General features: G+C 36.4%; 1 protein-coding gene across 2 annotated transcripts in view; it reads right to left on the bottom strand.

Moving 5' to 3' along the window:
- Positions 1–24,351, bottom strand: part of EDIL3 (EGF like repeats and discoidin domains 3) — a 409,273-nt gene that overhangs the window by 261,043 nt on the left and 123,879 nt on the right. For both annotated transcript variants that reach the window (XM_036309338.1, XM_036309337.1), the window contains exon 2: positions 14,760–14,888. In XM_036309338.1, coding sequence (XP_036165231.1) covers positions 14,760–14,888 — 129 coding nt within the window. The remainder of the gene's footprint in view (positions 1–14,759; positions 14,889–24,351) is intronic.

The following is a 24,351-nucleotide window of genomic DNA, read 5'->3' on the forward strand; positions in this document are numbered from 1 at the left end:
AAGCTGAAAAATCTTGACATAAATATATTAGGTCAGTATTTATTGGACATTTCTATAATGCTATGGCTGAAATGATGGAAAAATATTCAGGGACTACAAAGCTTGATTTCTGCATGTAGCTTTTGAATTGTCTATAACAGTGGTTCTCAACCTTCCTAATGCCGTGACCCTTTAATACAGTTCCTCATGTTGTGGTGACCCCCAACCATAAAATTATTTTCATTGCTACTTAATAACTATAATTTTGCTACTGTTATGAATCATAATGTAAATATCTGATATGCAGGATGTATTTTCATTGTTACAAATTGAACATAATTAAAGCATAGTGATTAATCACAAAAACTATATGTAATTATATATGTGTTTTCCTATAGTCTTAGGCGACCCCTGTGAAAGGGTCGTTCGACCCCCAAAGGGGTTGCGACCCACAGGTTGAGAACCGCTGGTCTATAAGATTCATGTATATTTACTATTTTATAGCTTCTATATAGTTCTAATTATAGCAAGACTGGTATGTTAAGAGTCTTACATATATTAATTTATTTAATTTGAATAAAACCCCTTTGAGGTTGGTACTATTATTATCCCGATTTTACTGGGAAGGAACTAAGGCACTGAGGGGTTAAGCAACTTGCTCCAAGTAATCTAGACAGTACACAGAACAACTAGGATTTGAATTCAGTGTGGCTGAGTTCTTAACCACAACACCAGGATGAAATTCTTTTTTTTTTTTTTTTATAGATTTTATTGATTTCTTACAGAGAGGAAGGGAGAGGGATAGAGAGTTAGAAACATCAATGAGAGAGTGAGAGAGAAACATCGATCAGCTGCCTCCTGCACACTCCCTATTGGGTATGTGCCTGCAACCAAGGTACATGCCCTTGACCGGAATCGAACCTGGGACCCTTGAGTCTGGAGGCCGACGCTCTATCCATTGAGCCAAACCAGTTAGGGCCAGGATGAAATTCTTTAGAGAATGTGTTTCCGCAGAATTTCAAGAGAGCATCTGATGAACACTGGAATTACAGGTATTATTAGTAGTAGAAGTAGTAGTAGTGTAGAAATTTGTGCAAGAGTAGGCCTTCCTTCCCCCGGCTGCTGGCACCAGCTTCCCTCTGGCACCCGGGACCCAGGCTTCCCTCCTGCCACTGGCAGGCACCCAGGACCAGGGCTTCCCATGCAGCACCGGCTTCTCCAGAATGTCATCTGGAAGAATGTCAGGTCTAATTAGTATATTACACTTTCATTATTATAGATTACCTCAAGTTCTCTCATTGTTTCAAACCATCCATTCCTATATGTGTAACCAGCACAGTTAAATTTGAATAAAAACAGTGAACTGTGTAAAAGGCATGGGATAAAATTTCAGGCTTCACATCTGTTCTGCCTGCTTTTGAGAAGAAATTTATGACCTTATTCTAATCATTACGATTATCACAGAACCTCTTTCCCACTTAACATTGAGATTGGTATGAGCTCAACTGTTTATTTCAAGGTTAATATATGTATTAGCATTTTAATGAATAGAGTACTCTAAAAATGCAAGACACTATTAAAGGGGAAAGGGTGAGGAAGAAAATGTCCTGGGTATCACAGTGATTGGTAAATTGTATTAAAAAAACTATCTTCCCTCCCCCTTCCATGTTCATTACATGTTAGCCTGAAACCAGACTGCCTAGTTGTGAGGTGAGACTTACCACAGAAGTTTTGGGTCAGAAAATCATTGTGGAGAATAATATAGCTTGACTTCCATAGTTGAATAATAAATAGAAGCTGACTTTATTGGCCAGAGCATGTTCTGTGGTGCACCCCGATTTATCCATTGCTTGTGGAGCCACAACCATTGATTGAAGAGAGTTGAGATGATACAAACAACACCTGTCTTTGTGAAAATGTTTGGTAGTTACTGTGTTGAGGAGTAACAGAAATCAGTTCTGTACCCATCGCTTTCTATGATTTGGATGAAGCAGTCTGGGTCTGATTTCTCAATTAAAATCTTACCAGATAAAGACACTGTGGGATTTTTTTCAATATGCTCTATAAAGAAGTTGCCAATTCTTATTTGAGTTTTGCCCTATTTCCAAGGATTAGTACTTAAGAAAATACCTTTATCTCGATTCTCTCTTTTGCTAAGGACTAAAATTGGGTTCTCCCTGCTTTACTTCCCAAGCTTTGATTAAAATAAAATAAACTTAACAATAAATATTGATTATTGCTCATTTTAAATCATAATTTGGTAAATTTTACACATCCAATGGGAAAAACTACATATATTCTGAAAATAATTTTGACCAAATTCTCTCTCATTATGTATTGCCACTATCCTTTAAATAACACAGATTACAGAATCTGCCTTCACATAAATACTTTGAAATATGTTGGACAATAAAATGTCATAGAGCACAAAGTTACCTTGAGGTGTCAACTAGTTTTCCTATGGCTTCAGGGACTGTGGCCAAATAAACCTTCACACATAATGACATCTACTTGAAGCTCCTTGAGAAAAAATTCAGACAATTCAGACCTTCCGTTGCATTTTAGTAACCCTTATGTTTTATTAGTAATTCCTCATAGCAAATAGCATGATTCTAGCACAGAGTAGGTGCCAATAAAATGAATTAATTAGTTTATCTAATATATTTTTATTAAACACTACATAATTACTAATAATCCAAAGAAATTAATTTTAACCTATCAAAATATTTGTTTTCAATAAATTCTTAATGTTTCATCTCTTTCTCTTCATTCTATCTGCTATGTAATTAATGGTAAGAGGACAGATGATAGCAAAGGCTGTCATTCAACCAATAGGCTTTCACTTTCCATTACAATGATATTAATCATTTTTCTCTTTACTACCTTTATCTAACCTTCTTAGGCTTTCTTTATCCAGTTATCCTAAGTCCGTTCCATACTATAGGTGCTCTAGGGCCAGTATTTAGAATTTCTTCTATTAAATCCCTACTCCCTCTCTCATTAGTTTAATTTTAGAGGATAGCCTTTTCCTCACAGTTTTTATCAGTCAGACTGGACTTTATGTATGCCTGTTTTAAGTTTGGCCTCTTAAAATGATGTATGGCCACCTGCTGGTGTAGCTCAGCAGGTGAGCATTCACCCAAGAACCAAGAGGTCACCAGTTCAATTCCAGGTCAGGGTATATATCCGGGAGGCAGCTGATCGGTGATGTTTCTCTCTCATCTATGTTTCTATCTCTCTTATCTCTCTTCCTTCCTCTTTCTCTAAAATATCAATAAAAACATATTTTTAAAAATTTATTTATTTATTTATTGCCTTATAAATTAAGTGAAAATGAAAGGGGATGTAGTCTTCATGTTATTTTATAACTTTGATGCGTTAACAATCTCTTCTTTTGCTCCCTAAGAATATTTTCTCCTCCTGTTATACAAATCGAATAACTATAACCCAAATCTACATTACTATTATTAAGTAGATCTAAGCCTATTAGGCTTTTTCATCATAAAAAGCCTAATATCATCAGTTATCATCAGTTATCATCATATGATAAACTATTTAGCCTTTCCTATACAATCCTTATGATATTAACAATTCTCAAATTCTCAAATAACTCTTATCCCAACCATTTACTTTTAAGAATTTAGTCTAAAGAGACAATGATGAATGTACTCAAAATACCGTTACCAGAGTATTTATCAAAATGTTTATAAGAGAGAAAATTTGCATAGCACTTGAAGGTCCACACAATAAGGGCTTCTTCAAAGAATAAAGGTTAATGATATAATGTTATCCTGACATTTTAAATAATGTCAGGAAAGAATTTATAATCAATGGCAATATGTTAATTTTACAGTGAAAAAAAGTGATCATCAATGGAAAAGAAATATGTGCAGTATAAGTTTTACACACACGTTTACATATAAATATGGATGTGCACAATTTTATATCAAGGGCTTAACTTAAATTGCTGTCACACTTGATATGACTGTATATGGCTATAGAAACATACATGATAAATCTACAGATAAACAACAGAAAAAAAGAATATATAGCCTAAAATTACATTTTGTCTTATATTTTCTAAATATTCTTCTTTATTGCATTCGTAATGAAGAAAATAAATTCTCTACAAAAGATTTATCCATTTCAAGACAAAACCACTGTACACTGTTAAGTTTTCTTCCTATTAATAGTATTCAGCAACTCAACCTAAATTTAACTACTTTCTTCATTTTTTTTGTTTCTATTGTAATCATAAGAAAAACATTTTGCTCAATCTCTAGCAACATATCAGTTTCCCTAAAACAATAAAATTTTAAAACCTTTCACCATTGCTTAAAAATAATATTATTTTTTAGTAACCTGCTCTGTTTGGGATGCCATGGGTTAATATGTAGTTAATGCAATTAAAAGAAAACAAATAATAGGTATAATTATCAGAATAAAAAATATTAATGCTGAAAATCAATGAAGAAGATAAACCAAGTAACAGTATGAAAAGTTTTGAAGGTTGTTGGGCACATTTTAACTATTGTATGTCATTTGTGAGTTGCTTATAGACCTCTTTTCCATATAAGTATTTAAACTTGGAAGATAACATTTTTCTAAAGATTAATGCTAAATTTGCCACTTAGCCTATCACTTTAAAACAGTAATTTTCTTTTTCATAAATATGTCAAATTGCACATGTTGACAGCGGCATAACCAACTTCATGACACTTCATTTGAAATCTAAATAAAAGGATAATTTAAGCCTTGGCTGGTTTTACTCAATGGATAGAACACTGGCCTGTGAACTGAAGGGTCCTGGGTTTGATTCCGGTTAAGGGTACATGCCTGGGTTGTGGGGAGTGTGCAGGAGGTAGTGAATCAATGATTCTCTCTCATCATTAATGTTTCTATCTTGCTCTTCCTCTCCCTTCCTCTCTGAAAGCAATATATCTGAATTTTTTGTCAACTTTTTGCATTGCCGATAAAAAGCATTAAAAAAATCAAAGAAGAAAACTAACATTCCATGGTAGATTGCAAAGCTAGCCACAAACTATTTCTTGTGTCCTTGCCTTTGCAATATGAAGTGGCAGATCCACCCATTAGAGTGCTCTTAGCTAGCGTGATACAACCTGAGATTTGAAAAGTGCTTGTAGTTGGGTCTTGATCTTTTGACTTCTCTTGGGACCTTTCCATCACCACTATGTAAGGGAGCTTGATCTAGTGAAGAAAAGCCATCACAGCTGAGCCATCTTCTGCTACCCAGCACCAATCAACCAGTCACTTACTTAATTACAGAATTGTGCAGGAAATGTTTGTGTAAATCCACTAAATTTGTGATGATTTGTTAAGTAGAAAAATCTTACTGATATACATCCACTATCACTTTATTCACAATAGTATCCATCTCCTAACAATAGGAAAGGTATACACTCAGAGCAAAAGACAATGGGGCCCTAACTGGTTTGGCTCAACGGATAGAGCGTTGGCCTGTGGACTCAAGGGTCCCAGGTTCGATTCCGACCAAGGGCATGTACCTTGGTTGCCGGCAAATCCCCAGTAGGGGGCGTACAACAGGCAGCTGATCGATGTTTCGCTCTCATCAATGTTTCTAACTCTCTGTCCCTCTCCTCTGCTCAGTGTAAAAAAATCAATAAAATATATATATAAAAAAGACAATGGGTAAAATGGTATATATCAACTTTTAAAAAATGTGTTACGTTGTCTTTTCTTTCAAACTGAAGCTTTACTACAAATTAGCTCCTCCTTCTGAGCAAGAGAGTATTTGTGTATTTGACATTTTCTAAGGTTCTTCGATGTTCTATGTATTTTTTTCTGAAGTTAGTATATAATTGTTAGGAAGTACAAGTTAACACATTCTAATAATTGTAATTAACATTAAAGTAGAAACATGTTTAAATTAATAAACTAATAGTTTACTAGCTATGTTATAGTAGAAATATTTACATATATAAAACAAAATTACTTTTCTGTAATGTATGCAAAGTAAATGGCAAAATTTTTTCCTTAACTCTGTCATTGTAGCTGTGCAATCCTATTTGTTTGTATGAACACATATTTAATCCTTATTATTATGAGAAAGTAGGTAGATATGACTCTGATAATAAATCCCTTTGACTCTAGTTAACTGAGAAATTTCTTAGCAATCATGGCTAGTAGCTTTTGAGAAAGTGTTTTAGTCCATTTAGATTAGGTTTCATTATGATAATTTCTAGAAGTATGGATTCAATCATGAGTTATCCTTCCAAGAAATATTCTTAAGGGTTCAAACTGGATTATAATTTCATCTAATATATAAATCACTGAAGTGAAATGACCAAATCTCTCATTTGGTAATCAAAATTTAGGAATCTAAAAATAGTCTCACTCTATCCAAGAGGTCTACTTAAAGCTTGTTAACAATCTGGTAATCTATGATCACTGATAAGAAATCTTTTAGAAAGTTTCTGCTACACGACCTGATATTCTGACACTGATCATCTTCTAAAAGATAAACATGAACATGGCTATTCATGGGCAAGACGTACAGTGAAAATCATTTTTTAAATTGTTATGACATACTTTATGTTTATGGCTTCAATGTAACCAATTTTTCATAATGAATTGAAAGCAAGAGGATATTTTAGCAGTGATGAGATTTGAAGAACCTAAATCCATGTAGCAAAGGGATACCAACTATCAAAGGCAAAAGGATGGACTATAATAGATAGAAGAGGACAGGACAGCATAAAGCACCTTCATGTTTATTAATATTTTTCAAATTAAGAAAACCTGGTCAGAAGCCAATGCAGCTACAGAGAGAGTAAAGACAAAGAATTATAAATGAAATGACATGCTGACTTTGTTATCCTGTACTGAATTATTCTCAGTAACATCAGTGCTTTGAATTTTCTTGTAAATATGATGCTAGATTTTAAATTACTACCAAATTCCAATGTTTCCGTCCTTTGGTTCCAGACTGATAGTTTTAAGAGGTTAAATTTATTACAAATATTATTGAAATATCTATATGAGTCATCTAACATAGTTTATTCTTAATGAAACACGAGCTCAGTTTTTATGTCATTTTTTCTGAATCGTCATGACTTTGCAATTCCATCTTAAAGGAAAAACCTTCCTTGTCCCAAATTCCCATTTCGGTTACTGTCCTCTCTCCTGGGTTCGATTCCGGTCAAGGGTACATGCCTGGGTTGTGAGCTCGGAAGTTATCTCCGTTCACTCTCTGTTCGAACACTACTTTCTGTCTTTGCTAATATTCCTATCAAAAAAATACTTCCTCTTATTATACCTCACACTTGTCTCTATTTTTCTTTTTCTTTTTCTTTTTGGTTTAGGGAAGGTAGGATCTACTAGATGGTTCCAAACCACTTGGCATTTATATTTTTTAAATATATTTTATTGATTTTTTTACAGAGAGGAAGAGATAGGGATAGAGAGCCAGAAACATCGATGAGAGAGAAACATCAATCAGCTGCCTCCTGCACACCCCCTACAGGGGATGTGCCAGCAACCAAGGTACATGCCCTTGACTGGAATAGAACCTGGGACCCTTTAGTCCACAGGCCAATGCTCTATCCACTGAGCCAAACCAGTTAGGGCTCTATTTTTCTTTATAGAACTTAGCATAAGTGTGATACTTTATTGTCTTTTCCTTGTTTGATTAGAATATCCATGAAGGCAAAGTCTATTTTTTTAATGGTTATATTATCAATGCCAAGAGTGCCTGGCATATAATATATACTCAATAAGTATTTTATGGATGGATGACTAAACAAATAAATTGATGAATATTTATTATAGCCATTTTAAAAATTGATCTTCATTGTTGAAAGTAATACAGATGGCTCCTTTTTAAAAATATATTTTTTATTGATTTCAGAGAGGAAGGGAGAAGAAAAGAGAGAGAAACATCATTGATGAAAGAGGATCATAGATTGGCTGCTTCCTGCACGTCCCCTCTAGGGATCGAGCCTGTAAATGGGGCATGTGTCCTGACCGGAATCAAACCCTGACCTCCGGTTTCATAGGTCAATGCTAAACCACTGAGCTACACTGGCCAGGCCAAATGTCCTCCATTGACCCCTCCACCCATCCAATTCCACCCCCCAGGCCTTCACCACACTACTGTCCGTGTCCATGGGTTATGTATATATGTATATAAATTTTTTGATTAATCTCTTCCTGCCCCCTTTCCTCTGAGATATTAGAGCCATTTTTAAATTAAATAAATTCTTCAGCACAGTTTTAAGTTCACAGCAAAACAGAGGAAGGTATAGAGATTTCCCACATAGTCCCTCACCCCACATATGCATAACCTCCCCCATTATCAACACTCTCCACCGTTTCTTACAACTGATAAACCTACATTACCACATCAAAATTGTCTAAAATCCGTAGTTTACACTAGGGTTCACTCTTGGTGTGTACATTGTATGGGTCTGGACAATATATAATGACCTGGATCCATCATTATAATATCATATAGACTATTTTCACTGCCCTAAACTCCTCTATGCTTCTCCTAAGGTATTTTAAAACTCCACTTGTTCATTACTGGTATAGAGGAAAATGATTAAGTTTTGTATATCAATTTTGCATCCTAAAACCTTGCTAAAATTGCTTATTCGTTCCCAGTTTTTTTGGTTGATACGTCAGGATTTCTTTCCACAGGGATGGGCATGTCATCTGTGAACAGACTATTTTATTTATTCCTTCCCAATCTGTAAACCTTTTATTTCCTTTTTCTTATCTTAGTGCATTAGCTAGTAGTTCCAGTACAATGTTGAAATAGAGCAGTGAGAGGGAGGATCCTTGTCTTGTTTTAGATCCAAGAGGAAAAATGAGTTTCTTACCATTAAGTATGATTTTAGTCAAAGATTTTTGTAGGCATTCTTTGTCAAGTTGATGAATTTCTCCTCTATTCCTAGCCACCTTTTAAAATCTTACTCCAATTCTTCCATATGCCACAATCAAGTTCTTTCTCCAAAAGTCCAACAAAACTGACCTTGGCAATATCATCCGTAAGTCACATGTAATCAATGTAAATGTTATTTTGATTAACTTCATAGTAGTTGACACCGCTGACCACTCATTTCTTGAAATACTGTTTATCCTTAACTTTTGGGGTACCACACTTTCCTGGTTTCTCTTCTATCTCCCCGACCACTCTATCTCAGTCTCCTCTATAGATTTAACTTTCTCTACCTACTCTTTAATTATTGATGAACCTCTTATCAATTTCCATTTCTGGGTCCTCTCATCTTTTTTAGAAGTTCTTGTGCTTCTGGGAAGATCCATATATTTCCCCAGCAATGATAAATATCTGTATAATTGTAACTTAAAAATCTATGTCTGGCTTCTTACCTAATATCTAGCGAGTTCCTTGAACCCAATATGTGAAATAATCATTTCATTTTCTGGTTCCCAATCCAGTGTACCCTAAATTTGCACTAGCTGAGTAAATGGCAGAGTTGCTCAGGTCAGACACTGATATTGTTCCTTCATTACTTTATACTTTCTCCAAACTCCTTCTAGTCAATTAACCCATAAGTTACCAGTAATTATCTATTTCCTTTAAATATCTATTGACTCTTCCCTTTCTATTCCCTTTGTTACAACACTGATCCAGGCCAAGAACATCATGTCTAACTTGTTCTTCCACAGTAGCCTTTTAATTGTCTCCCTGCCTTAATCTGTTCTATCCTCCCCCCCCCCCCGCCCCCGCCACCTCCATGTGGCAAAGAAAGTGATCTTCTTAAAGTACATTGTTCTCAGCATAAGTCCAAATTCCTTAAAAACAATTGCAAGGCTGCAGAATCTGCCATCATCACCATCTGCAAATTCATTGCTGCCTCCATGTCTCTCCCTTTTAAGCTCTAGCCACACTGAATTTCTTTCAGCTCATGGAATTATGACTTTTCTTATCTCCTGGCTTTTCTAAGAATTATATCCTCTGTCTTGAATATGTTTAGCTTTCTGTCTGTTAGACTGAAATTATCTTTAAGAATTATCTCAAGATATAATTTTTTCAGGTAGGCATGCATTTTCTGACACCTCGCTTAAGATATGACACCTGATTTACATTCTTATGGCTCCATATACTTCTCCTATCACAACACCCATCATCTTTATCTATTTATTTATTTCTCTGTTTTCCTAGCTAGACAGCAATTTCTGTAAAATTGCTTACCATTGCATTCTACCATTTAGGTAACTCAGTAGGTACTCAATATATATTTAAGAATCAATAAAAGCTAAGATTTATTTTTTTAAGTCAAATCACTTATTTTGTTCTCTTCGGTTGCATTAATATAATATGTATTTACATTGTAAAAGTTTATATTTATCATTAGTTTACTAGACTTACAACCACTTATTTTGTTCTCTTTGGTTACTTTAATATATTATGTATTTGTGTTGTAAAATATTATATTTATCATTAGTTTATTAGAGAATTATGTCATGAAACTTGAAAAATTTAATAATTCCAAATATTTTTATATGTGTACTCTAGAATATTCACTAGCAATGGAAATAAATATGAAATAAATGTGTCAGCATTTGGCTCCAAAGTACACAGAATTAACCAGGAATGTGAGGAGATAATTAGAAAATAATTTGGGGCTTAAGCTCATGGTTGTTGTGTACAAGACCCCTAGAGAATGAGTTAGCATCATGTGTACATCTGTGCAAATACTGGTTAATCTAGCCAATGTCTTCAAATCTGAAGATGTGTAGTAGGTGTTTTACTTCCCTGCTCTCTGAGACATGTCTTCCTACTGCCTTTTATAAATATCAGAAGTGAGTCTTAATAACACTAAGAAGCTGAGAACATTGAGATTGGGAGATAGGTCTGTATAAGGGAGATATGTGTGGTCAAGAAAGAGACAGAGAGAGGAGAGAAACGGAAACTGAGAGAGGTAAAATATGGATATTGGAATATACAGACAGATCAAGAATTAATTCAAAGAAAAGTAATGTTGTCTAGCAAATAAAGTTCACAAATCTGAGCAAGTCAACATTCCCAAGCTTCCCACGTACAATGCGAATGTAAGTGAGGTGAGGATTGATTGGAGATGTGGTTAAGTGTTTTGTAGTTATCTGACACTCGATGCTTTGAGAGGGAAGAATTAAAGTACAAAATGGGATGAGAATCTCTTTTGAAGTAAGTAGCATCAAGAACTTAAAACAAGGACACTGCAAAATAATGAGGTTTGAGGTAAAATCAAACAGCATTTTTTACCTCTAATAATAGCATGTATTTGAAATTCTCCTTTCCAAATGTACAATAATAAAGTAAGTATATGTTTGATTACAGAATGAACAAAGTAAAAATAATTTTAAATTAGGATCACAACAAAACTTTCCAAACAAATACAGACACATTTATTTCTTTCCTTTAGAAATTAAAAACAAGAAGATTTAGAACTTCATATAATCACAAAATTCATATGGTTTAAAAGGTCAGAAAAACCTTAGATACTCCTCCATCTTTGGGAGATTAATGTGAAAGTAAAAATACAGCAATAGTGACAGCTCTAACTTTTGTCTTTTAATATCTTACATTAAAATACATATAACTTTTGTATTTAAAAGAAATAAAATTATAGTACACTGTGCTTTCTGCACTGGTGCTACCTAACAGTAGGGAAACAACAACAAAAAAAGAAGTAGATTTTTAAAACTAAAATGACAGGATAATCTTCAATAATCTAAAGTTTCCTTTATTTTGTTTCATTGATTTTTAAGATATGAAAAAAATCTAAAGTTGGTTAGATATCAAAGGCATTGTTTTTGTTTTTATTCAATAAATTTTTAGTATGACCTTATTCTATGTAGTAAAATATGGAGCTGAGAAAGGGGTAGTAGAAATGCAAATAAGGTAACATATCTGTTCCAAAGAACCATCTAACCTGAAAAAATATGTTTTTTTCTTTACTATTCTCTCGTCCTTTAAAAATATTATTTCACAAAACAGCAAAGTTGTATTTAAGAAACTATAGACATTTTAAACTTTAAGGGCATTTGTTTTATATTATTTTAATCTTATAAAACCAATTGGCATAACAAATACACTATGCTAAATGGTAAAGCAAATAAAAGCTGGATGTATTTCTTCCAAGAACTCCTAAGTAGACCTCATAGAAAAATGAGGTTGCTTGAAACATATCACAAAAAAATGTATTGCTTAAGATAATAAAGTATAACTGCCCTATTTCAGAGGTACTTATAATAACAAATCTGAATAAAAATTCTGTAAGCATTTGATTCCCAAAGTCTCACTGAAGTACATGGAATAATACAGTGTGTTTAATTTTTAAATTGTTGCTGCTAATACTATCATTCTGCTGATAAAATGGTAAATATGGAATTATTGTTTAAAAATATGGCCAAAAGTATTCAAGTATTTATTTTTAAAATTGTATGAAGATACTTTTTTTAAAAATTAATTAAATACATTTGCTTCTTCAACTGTAGATTTGACTCTTTCACAGTAGCAACAAGAGCATTATATACTACAAATCGAAGACACTGCCATATCTGGGGTTAGTGGGCTTAACTAAATACATTTTTATTTTATTTATATATTCCTATTAGAAATATTTATGTCTATAATTTTCTTCAGAGCTATAGACTTTCCTAAGGATATGATTCTCAGATTAAACTCTAAAACTCGCTGTATATATTTGGAGACTGGGTTAAAGTGTATCAAACCCACTTAAAAAAGAGCAACTTAATATAAACCTTGTAAAAGATTTATCTTTGAAATGAATTAATGTACAAGGTACTTTTCAGCAGCCATATATAATTAACTTTTTTAGATTTAATACATTCATACTAATGTAATATAAAAAGGCATTTAAAAAATAAAGCATATTAAAATCTAATAACTAGTGGCCAAAAACATAAGTTAATGGTTTTAATTACTAGAGGCCTGGTGCATGAAAATTCATGCACTGGAGGGAGGTCCCTCAGCCTGGTGTAACCCCCTTTCACAGTCCAGGAGCCCTCATAGGCAGGAGGCAACCTGGTGATCAAGGGAAGGTGACACCCCCATCACACCTCTGCTGCTGCCACTGCCGGCAGCACAAGCCTCGGCCGGCCCTGGTTACCTGAGCCTCAAGCAGCCCTGGGTGGCTGAGCAGCCACCATCCAAGGCTGGCCTGCACCTTGGGCGGGCCCTGGGTGGCTGAGCAGCCGACAGCCAAGGATTGCCTGCACCTCATGCCGGCCCTGGGCAGCTGGGGGCTGAGGGGATGGAGACTCTGGAGGCAGGTGCCCCAGTGGGCTGAAGGGACTGGGCGCCGCCATCTTGTGGCTGTGGGCACCACCATCTTTGAGGGCATGGAATTCAATTAGCATATTCCCTCCTTATTGTCTGTGGGCGCCACCATCTTTGCAACAGTGTGAGGGTAAATTAGCATATTCCCTCTTTATTAGATAGGATCCTTTCATTCATTGAACCAATAATGATTGACCTCCTACTATGCATAAAGATGATTCTTATAGATGCTATTACTTTTCTGCTTCAAAACTATTTTTCAGAAGTTATAGAAATCTCCAAGTTTCCCAAGGTTTATGCTAGTTGACAGAACTTTAATGAAAAACATGTTTGGTTTTCCTATATAAATCAGATATAGACCCTTCTTATGCTTCTTGGTATTGAGCTGAAAGAAACACATTGAAATCTATCAAACTAAATCATGGTATTATCTTTAACCAGAGAGAAAAGTCTCTATACAAGTTTACTTAGTGGTAAATTATTTAAAGCACAGCTATTTTCTTAATGAGGAACTATTTTGAAGTTATGGAAGTTACCCTGAATTCATAATTATACATGTCAATGAAGTACTTCACAGATGAAAAAAACCCACACATTTTGAAATATGATCAATGACTATTTAGTATCTGTAAAGCAATTTTTTGAGAGGACTGTGAAGAATAATGTAGCTAGAATATTGGCTTCTTTCATATAGTTATAGTGTTAGAAAAGTAAAAATTAGAACAGCTACAAAATACTGATAATATTATCAGTTGCTAAAATAAGTTCTGTTTTATTTAGAGTGACTATTGAATTTGAATAAATTGACTTAAGCATGATTTTCTATTGTGAATATAAATGTGAATAAATGTATATTAATATTGGAGAGATAATAAATTTATCATATTCCAGTAGCACTTGTAGTGCCTTTAAAGTAGTGTTAACCATTAACATGTACTAAAAGTACTTATTAAGAACACCAATAAAATATAATTTAAATATAAAATGGAAATGATAAAATTGAGAGTCCTACAGAGGAGTAACTAATTAGCAATATACAGCAATCTTATACAGAACTAGAGGCCCAATGCACAAAATTCATGCACGGGGGGGGGGGGGGGGGCGTCCCCTCAGCCCAGCTGCACCCTCTCCAATCCGGACCCCTCGGATGATGTCCGGGAGATTGGGCCTAAACCAGCAGTCGGACATTCCTCTCACAGTCCTGGACCGCTGGCTCCTAATCACTCACCTTCCTGTCTGTCTGGTCGTCCCTAACTGCCCCCCTGCTGGCCTAGTCACCCCATGCAGCCTGCTGCTCAGTCATTTGGTCATCCCTCACTAACCCTCCTTCCAGCCTGGTTGTAGGCAGCCATCTTGTGAGGGTGTAATGGTCAGTTTGCATATTACCTCTTTATTATATAGGATACCTACAATGCACCACAGCCAACTTTGTCAGCCACTCATGGAAACAAAGAGAATAACTACTGAAATGCGTAAATCTTGCACTTACCAACCTCCACAACACTAGAACAGTTGGGATCTGTGAAGCCGTCCAGGCACTCACAGGTAAAGGAATCTTCAGACAAGCCTGACAAGCAGATGCCCCCATTTTCACATGGATTGGGATCACAAATATCACCTGAGGAATAAAGAAACAAACTTTTACTTTTTTATTTTTGTCTTAGTACTGAAATGCACTATTTCACATACCCCTCTCATCTTCCTCTGGTAGAGTCACCATACAATTCAGATCTACAGATAATGTATGCAAGACCCATTTGAAACCATGTGCTTTTAAGGAAGATGGTGCGTAACATAGCAAATATTAACATTTATAATTCAAACAACTCATACTGAATTGCACAGTAAAAGCAATTAATTTAGTTTCGAGTTCCTTCATTACATGCAAATGAAATACTATCTAATTTGCTAAAGATTAACTGAAATACGTATGGTAGACTGGTTTATTAATTACGCCAATAAATAACCTATCAATATCCACATACGTTGCTCTGTAACTTTCCAATTCCCCTCATTAAATGGGTGGGTTTATTGCTGGATCCTAGTCTCTGGGCTTGTTCCTGTGACTTGCCTTGGCTAGCAGAAAGCTAGCAGATTTGAAGCCAGCAGAGTTCAGAAAACGCTCTTGAGTATTTCCACTCCCTCTCTTGGCACCCTACCATGTTTTGAGAATAAATTCAGGCTAGGTTACTGGAAAGAGGTAAGTTAAACATGTAAGGATAAGAGAGAAGCTACCTAGAAAAAAGTTGTGCCATAACGAAGACCTAAAATATGTGCCCTTGGCCTGGAACTGGGTAGCAAATGCAATGTGGAAAGGCACTGAGAGAACGGCTCTCGGAAGCTAGAAAAATGGCTATCCCTGTTATGTAGAGAGAAGCTGTCACCTGAGGAAATGTCTGTGGTGGAAAATGCACCTAATGAACTTTTGTATACAAGCAATGAGATTTCCAGGCAGAATGTGGAAGTGTCAGCTGGCTCTTAGTAGTCTCATTTGAGAAGGTACTATAAGAGGCGTGCTAAATAAAGGACTGACGAGTCTGAAAGTACAGAAAAGTAATATGGAGGGACCAGAACTTGTGGTAGAAACTAAAGCTCTTTCTCAAAACCTGGCCTCTCAAACAAGTAAAAAATCAAGTCCAAGGCTTGGTCAGAAAGACATGGCTTCAACATAAGTATCAAAGCAAGGCTATGACTATAAGATTCTTTGTGAAAACATTTCAGATAATTCAGATGCAACTTGAAAGACTCTCTCAGGTAATTCAAAGGGTTTCTAGAAATCTGAAGGATATTATCCCTGAGCTGTCTGGCAGACCCAAGCATTCAATCTCAAATGAAAACAGGCTTCAGACAGCCATGGGTGTGGCTTTATTGCACAGAGAGGATGTGAATCAGAATCAGAAAAGCCTGTACAGTGTTTAGGGGACCTTGCTAGGTGAAAGTACCACCTCCTAGATTAAGAGAATAAGGCTTTTTATTTATTTTATTTTATTTTTTAATATATTTTTATTGATTTCAGAGAGGAAGGGAGATGGAGAGATAGAAACATCAATGATGAGAGAGAATCATTGATCAGCTGCCTCCTGCATGCCTCCTACTGGGGAACGAGCCTATGTGCCCTTGAACATAATCGAACTCAGGATCCTTCAGTCTGCAGACCAACGCTCTAGCCACTGAGCCAAACCAGCTAGAGCAGAGAATAAGGCTTTTTAAAAGTTAAAAATGCATCTGGCTCCAACTCCATAACACTTTACCTTTGTTAAGAACTTTATTCCCAACTAGAGGCCCGATGCACAAAATTTGTGCAAGAGTAGGCTATCCTTCCCCCGGCTGCTGGCAACAGCTTCCCTCTGGCATCCAGGATTCAGGCTTCCCTCCAGCACCCTGGACCTGGAGTCCCCTCCAGCCACTGGCACCTGGGACCCGGGCTTCCCTTGCAGCCTGGCTTTGTCCAGAAGTTCGTCTGGAAGGATGTCCCGTCTAATTAGCATATTATGCTTTCATTATTATATATAGGAGTTTTCCCTTGAATTACTTCATCTCTTTTCTCAGCTAGCCACTTTAAAATTATAGAAAAATGAAAATGGAGGTTAAGATTATTGTCAAATTTATAAAGCAAGTCATTAGCTATACTAGATAATATATAAAAATATTACATTAGCACTGAAGCAGATATTAAAAAAGAGTCATGAAATAAGTGAATAAATGAATTAATATGTTTTGAGAACACTGCCAACTGTAGGAGGGCTGCATCATGGAGTATTTGTTTAGGAATAGCTGAGAAAGTGTAAATAGGTCAGATCAGAAAAGATTAAAAAGTGACCAATGTAATTTATAAGATGAAGAGCCAATGGATATTGTTACATGTATATTAAAGTTTTGACATGAGCATATCTATATTTTAAGAAGACTATCATGGCAGAATTCTATAGAGTACAGTTGAATGGGAAGGTTGACAACTGGTAAAGATACTTCAATATACTTTCTTTCTACCTTTTATATTTCTAGCTAGCTCAGTCACTCAGCTATCCCTCCTTTGTCCATTCATTTGTCCATCTATTCTTTTGTTCCTTGAGTACCTATTTTACGGTAGGCACTTAGGTAAGTTGAAGTTGGACATACAGAACCAAAGACAGACTTTACCATGAAGAAGTACAGAGCTTACCAGGGGAGATAAAAAAATCAGCACAGTGACAAGAGTTGTGATTAGTGTACATGATCCAAATTGTAGGGTCAATGGAGACTTCTAAAAATATGCAGTGCTATCAGGTGATATGGCAGAGGAGGTGCATGGCCAACATTCTAGGCAACAGGAATTACATACACAAAGGGAAAACATCATGGTTCATTCCAGGACCTTCTAAGTAGGCCCCCACAATTAGAGGATAGTTTTATGTGAGCAATAGAGAGAAATAAGCTCAAAAGGCTTATTTGGGCCAAAATTTTTAAGTTCACCTTTAAGCAGTGGAAAAATCATAAAAGAACTTAATGCATGACAAAGCAAGTAGTCAAATTTGTGTTTTAGAATGATGACTACGGCAGCATTGTGTTGGGTCAGATGAAGGAGTCAAGGCTGAGAGCAATTCTCCCAAATCAGTACCATCCCTCCCCCCAGATAATTAATCTAGAGCAAAGAAATTAGCATTGAAATTTTCTAGAAGACTGAATTACCCAATTTAAAGTGAAACCATGTCTCTCTGCCTTTGGTGTGAACAAAGCAGCACAGCTTTGTACAGTCAGACGAATAACACTACCATCTCCTAACTCTGTGCACTGAATGGAGATGACTATGAATGAGGGAACATTTTTTGATGAGACGTGAGTCAAAATTTTGTGTATTGTAAATACTACATACAAGTGAAGAGGAATTCTACATCCCCCAGACTAGATCTGCTGTTGCACCAGATCGAGGCATGCTGAAGTTGTTTCTATTGCTTTATTTACACTGACAGAGGCAATGTCTCCAGGAGAAAGGCAAGGCATGAACAGAGTCCTAGAGGTTCTCAAGCATCCTCTCTGTATGTATCGACTTATCCAAAATCAAGAACCTCTCATTCTGACCCCTCTCACTCCTACAGCCAAGTTCCTGGATAGTTTGTTCACTGATGTGATCTTACAGTCCAGATATCCCAAGAGCCACGTGAAGCTATACTGTCTGGTTCCTTTGATTATCCCATCATTATGGGTAGTTTTGGTGTCCGAAGAAAACTTTCTTGTTACTCTGTTGCCCTTTCAAGGTGATAATACTTAATCTAACGGGTTTTCTACCAGGTGTGTATGCCAGTCATATAATGCTTCTGTGGTCAAAATGAGACAGGATGATCTGTTTACCTCTAATTATATCTTGTGGATTCCAGCTGCTGTTGAGCTGACCTATTTTTTCTCATCCTTGTACTTTTTGTTCTTTTTGCTTATGTTCACTTATTTCTAAGAAACTATATACTTGTAAAAATTCATTTATCCTCACTATTGATATTTACCTAGCATCTTTTTGAAAGATAGAAAAGAATAGATTTGACAAAAATGATGTACAAGGTAGAATCAAGAAGACATTGTGCCCTAACCGGTTTGGCTCAATGGATAGAGCGTCGGCCTGCAGACTCAAGGGTCCCAGGTTCGATTCCGGTCAGGGGCATGTACCTTGGTTGCAGGCACATACCCAGTAGGGAGTGTGCAGGAGGCAGCTGATCGATGTTTCTCTCTCATCGATATTTCTAACTCTCTATCCCTCTCCCTTCCTCTCTGTAAAAAAATCAATAAAAAATATATATATATATAAAAAGATGACATTGTGACCAAATTAATGTGAGGGTTGCGGGAGAGCAAGAAATCTGGTTTGACTGATTTCTAGAGCTCCTCCCTGGATGACTGAGTGGCCATCTTTTATAAGAAAATATATTAGGTTTCAGTTTAAAGGAATTATTGTGTTTGAGAGTCTGTGGGATATCGAAAATAAAAATGTCCATAAAGCTATTAATTAAGCAGATATATGATTGGAAAGGTTTTCAGCACATGAATTGTTAAGTATGAATGTGAAAATTATATTTCAGGGAGAGACTTTGAAGGGAGTGCAGAACAGGAGAGGAGAGGCGAGCAGAGAGGTAAAAGGAGGAGGGGAGAGGTCCTTGGGAACACCAACAAATAAGTAAAGAAAAGAAGGAAGATTCATTTAAAAAAAAAAAAAGAAAGAAAAGAACATAGGGTGCACCTTTCTGATGGGTGTTTCTGTTTCCTTGGGATATATTCCTAGAAGTGAGTGGTATTACTGGGTCAAATGGCAGTTCCATTTTTAATTTTTTGAGAAAATGCCATACTGTTTTCTACTACATAGCTGTAAAAAAGAAGGAACTCTTACCATTTGCAAAAGCATGGATGGAAATGGAGAGCATTATGCTAAGTGAAATAAGCCAGTCAGAGAAAGATAAATATCACATGGTCTCATTTGTGGAATATAAAGAACATCATAAACTGATGAACAAAAATAGATACAGAGACAAAGAATCATCAAACAGACTGTCAAACTACAGCAGGAAGGCAGAGGAAGGTTGGGGGGGGTGGTAAGAGATCAACCAAAAGACTTGTATGCATGCATATAAACATAACCAATGGACACAGGCATGGCGGGGGGCGGGGGGGCGGTGAGGGCATGTGCCAGGGGTAGTCGAGGCTGGAGGGAGGTCAATGGGGGGAAAAGGAGACATATGTACTATTATTTGTAATACTTGGAAGGAAGGAAGGAAGGAAGGAAGGAAGGAAGGAAGGAAGGAAGGGAGGAAGGAAGGAAGGAAGGGGGGGAGGAAGGAAGGGAGGGAGGGAGGGAGGAAGGAAGGGAGGAAGGAAGGAAGGAAGGAAGGAAAGAAGGAAAGAAAGAAAGAAAGAAGGAAAGAAAGAAAGAAAGAAAGAAAGAAAGAAAGGAGGAAAGAAGGAAAGAAAGAAGGAAAGAAAGAAGGAAAGAAAGAAGGAAAGACAAAAAAGGAATTCAATGCTAGGCCCTTTCCATTCCAGGATAAATATTCAGTCTCTTCACTGAGGGTCTAGTACGCCGAGGTCTGCCTGAAATTAATAAAGGCCCCATGTATACCTGTGTTAGATGGACAATATCAACAGAAAACAATGTTTTAGCCTTGGATACATAGAGGGTAGACAACAGAAGCCTATCAGACATAATTAGAATTATAGGCATGCTTTAAATCTGCCTCCCTATCCCTCATTATTAATAGTACTGTGTCAGATGGCTTCTCCATGAAGAGCTGAGACAAAGTTGAGAGTACAAGAAGTTAACTGAGAAGCAAGGCCTGTGAAAGATAAAATGAGGTGGAAGCAGAGACGGGCACGCAGTCTTCATCTGGTGACGCAGGTGTGACATCTGTGCAAAGAAATGGGCGTGGGGGTTGTTACAAGGAACACTGAGCTGGTGAGCCCAAGTCCCTAAGGCAGACATGACAAGTCTTAGCCAGTCCACAGGGAGAGCTCCTGAGCAAAGATCATAGAGGAATTCCTCCAAGGCAGAAATGGCCAGGCATTAGTGCCCACCCCATATTCAAACCCTGGCTGGAGGTGGTCCAGGTACAGTGGAGCTCTCCAGCTCAAGTGGGGCCCTGAAAGTGCCACAGATGATGGGGAGCTGACTGCATTCCTCGTTCTTTCTGAAAGGGAGATGGGAGCCTGGCACCGCCATGGGTGCCACACTCTCAAAATGGCCCTGGTTTGGATAAGTTACACACCGATTATTTTCTCTGCACAGCCATTATGGTACAGAAGAAGGCTGATACCTTAAGTAGAAATAAATCTTCTCTGGCTGGAATTTCAAGTACAATTAACATGCACTGTAGGGACTTCTGATTCCCTGTCACTTCAATGAAACTGAGAATCAGGTAACAATCCTGATCAAATGTAATCAGACTCCTGGACCTCAAATCGGTGTATTTGTTCTGTTTGTTTGTTTGTTTCCCAGTGGATGTCTTGGTAGAGACTTTTAAAACTAAGATGGCAACCAGTAGTATGAGGTGGGCTCAATAAAGAAAAATAGGACAATACAGGATTTCATGATTCTTTATTTTACTGTCAGCAGGCTCCTAAAATACAGCTCTGCACATTATAATCTGTGCGCAGTGTTATATTTGATGCTTCTTGGCTGGCTGGCCTCACCTGCTTTAGATTAGGACAGATGTGTTTAATTTGAATCTAACTATATTTTATGATTCCATCTGCAGTTTATGGCAGACAAGCAAATTAAGCTGATGCCGATTTACCTTTTGGCAATAGAATGAAGCAATTATTTTTCCCAGGGGCAAGAAATCATTGCAGGCTAAATTTAACTTCCTGTTTTGCCTGCTCTCCCCATCCCCCACCCCCACCACCACCACCACTCTTTAGCTCTGCCTGGACTGGGACCTTCCTGTCTGTGTTCAGTGTCTAATTCACTTTTCTCACTGGCACACCACTTTTTGCCAGTTACCTCCTGTTCAAGGTGATTCAGGGTCTTGTTTCACTTCATTATCAATTTATAATCCATGATCTTTTAGCCTAGACAGCAAAATCTATAATATACCCTGTAGCACTGCAAAAGATCAGCAAAACAAAATAATAATAATAATAATAATAATAATAATAATAATAATAAAACCCTCTAAAATCTGTATCCTTATGCTTGACTTTGTGTTTCTTCTGTGAGATCAGTATACAGCTATGCAACCTCTAATGCCAGGTACAGGAGAAAGTTCTATGTTGTCACAACTCTGGGAATTGGGTGGACAGAAGAGCTATTTCTCTCATCGATATTTCAGCTCTCAATGGTTTATGTGTTCAGTCTTTTTTATATGTTAGTGCCTATGTCCAATTCTCAGATTAGAGAATCGCTGATCCATTCAGCATGTATTGATACTTTAGGAAGCACATCAGACACCAGGGATACGGCCTGAACAAAGGCACGGAAGGTTCTTGCACTCTTAGAATTTATATTATAATGAAGGGACTGCATAATGAAAAGTTACAAATAAATAAGCAAGGTATTTCCCGCTGTAATAAAAGCTTTTGGGAGGCCAGGGAGGAGGAGAACAGGATGATGAGAAAAGCAGTAAATAAAACTAGCTATTTAAGAAAGACAGTCAAAGAAGTCTTCTCTGAGGAGGAGCCACTTGAGCTGAAACCCAAAAGATGAATAGGAGGCAGTCATGTTGAAACCTAAGGAAGAGCCTTCGAGACAGAGGGAACAGCAAGTGTGTGGCCCTAGCAACAGGCAAGAGAATGGTGAATTCAAGAAACGGAACGGAGCCTAGTGTATCTGGAACACAGTAACAGAAAGTCACTAAAGGTTTTTGTTGGCAACACAATTTTAGTAGGAACCAATTTCTAATTTAAAGCCCCACATTTGATTCTCTGTCCTCCTGATAATCAAGGAGATTTCTGCTAAGCTTATTCTCAATAGGGATAAAACATCTACTGGAAATATATTATTATATTTACAGGTTAATGTGCTTACATAGTTATTTATTGACATCTTTTACATATGAATATATTTAGATGGTACTGCTAACCTATTCATATATTTACATAATAATGTAAATATGTCACTAATTTATTGGGTGGATATATGCCTCCTCAAATTCTGTCACTTCAACAATGCTAGACGTCACCTAAAATATTTCTGTGCCCTCATGTCTGCTCTATCTCCATTTCTGAAAAAAAACTTCATATACCAATGTAAAATTAAAAACAAAAGAAAAGGTGGTAACATGTCAATCAAACATGTATATCACTAACAGAAGATATTATTTAATTCTTCAACATCTCCACAACTAAATGCGAAGGATATTATAATATGTATTTATATGTGGCAAAGAAAAAAACACAGAGACCATTTAAATTCATGTTCTGCAATCATGGCAATGCAGGTCTGTATATTACAACCTCATTTTCAGTTTAACTGCTCTCCCATTGAACTTGGCAGCTATATGCCTATCGTTTCATTTAAAATCAAAATAAAATAAAAGCTTTGTCTACAATTGCATGAATTAGAATTTGAACCATCCTGTAAACAGAGTTAAATAGTTGGAAAAATCAGCCAATTCTGGTACAAGTGAGCAATAGTAAATTCTAGTTGATATTTCAGACGATCCTACAATTTGGAGTAGAGAAGGCAATTAAATAAAATGCTAATAGTTTCTCTGATTGACAGGATGGGTCTGCCATTTTATTGTAATATCACTAGTGATACTTGTAAAAAAGATCATCAAATTCTATACCTTGGTGTTCAAAGGGCCCCCAATGATTATATTCAGGCATGGAAGAAACAAATCTAATGAATGAACAAAGAAACTTTGACTCAGAGTCATGTTGATGCAAACTTAAAGCAGGATGCCTCTCAGCTGTTAGCCAGTGGTTTATCGCACAATTTCTAAAAACATTTTTTCATTTTAAATAATTTTTTTACAAAGATAACTTTTTAAATGCTAAGGGAATACTAGGATAAAAAGAATTAGAAGAAAATCAGCAACAATTGTTGAGTGTTGACTATCTGAATTTTACATCTTTAACACCCAGCTTCAATCAAACCTAGTTAACCGCATAAAAAGACAAAAATACTTTGGGCTCTGCATTTTAAAAGAAAATCCTTTGGCATATTTTGTATTTTAAAACACTCTGGAGAGTCCCTTAAAATAATAACATCTAGAGCTTTAAGACTTGAGATATTAGAGATGATCTAACCCAGTGGTTCTCAAACTTTGCTCTATATTACAACCACAGGGGAGATTTTCAAGTTCCCGATGCCCAATCCAATTAAGCCAGAATCTCTGGGGGTGCACTCAGCCCACCACGCTTCCTTAAAGCTCATTTGAAGATTTTAATTTATTAAAGTAGAAGGAAAGTGAACAGGAGATGGTGAAGAAGGAAATAAAGGAAGGGCGAAAGAAGAATGACAGGAAGGAAGTTTGTATTTTTCTGCCTTCAATTGACAGGAACGGAAGTGAAGGAAGATATTTACTTGACCAGCTTTGTTAGTACACTATGAATTTTGAAAATATAGTTTGCCAGAAGCTGGAATTGGCAAATTGAAAATAAAGGCACCCGGTATATGAGGGAGA

This window comes from Myotis myotis, unplaced genomic scaffold (genome assembly GCF_014108235.1).
Source record: "Myotis myotis isolate mMyoMyo1 unplaced genomic scaffold, mMyoMyo1.p scaffold_m19_p_5, whole genome shotgun sequence".
Classification (NCBI taxonomy): Eukaryota; Metazoa; Chordata; class Mammalia; order Chiroptera; family Vespertilionidae; genus Myotis; species Myotis myotis.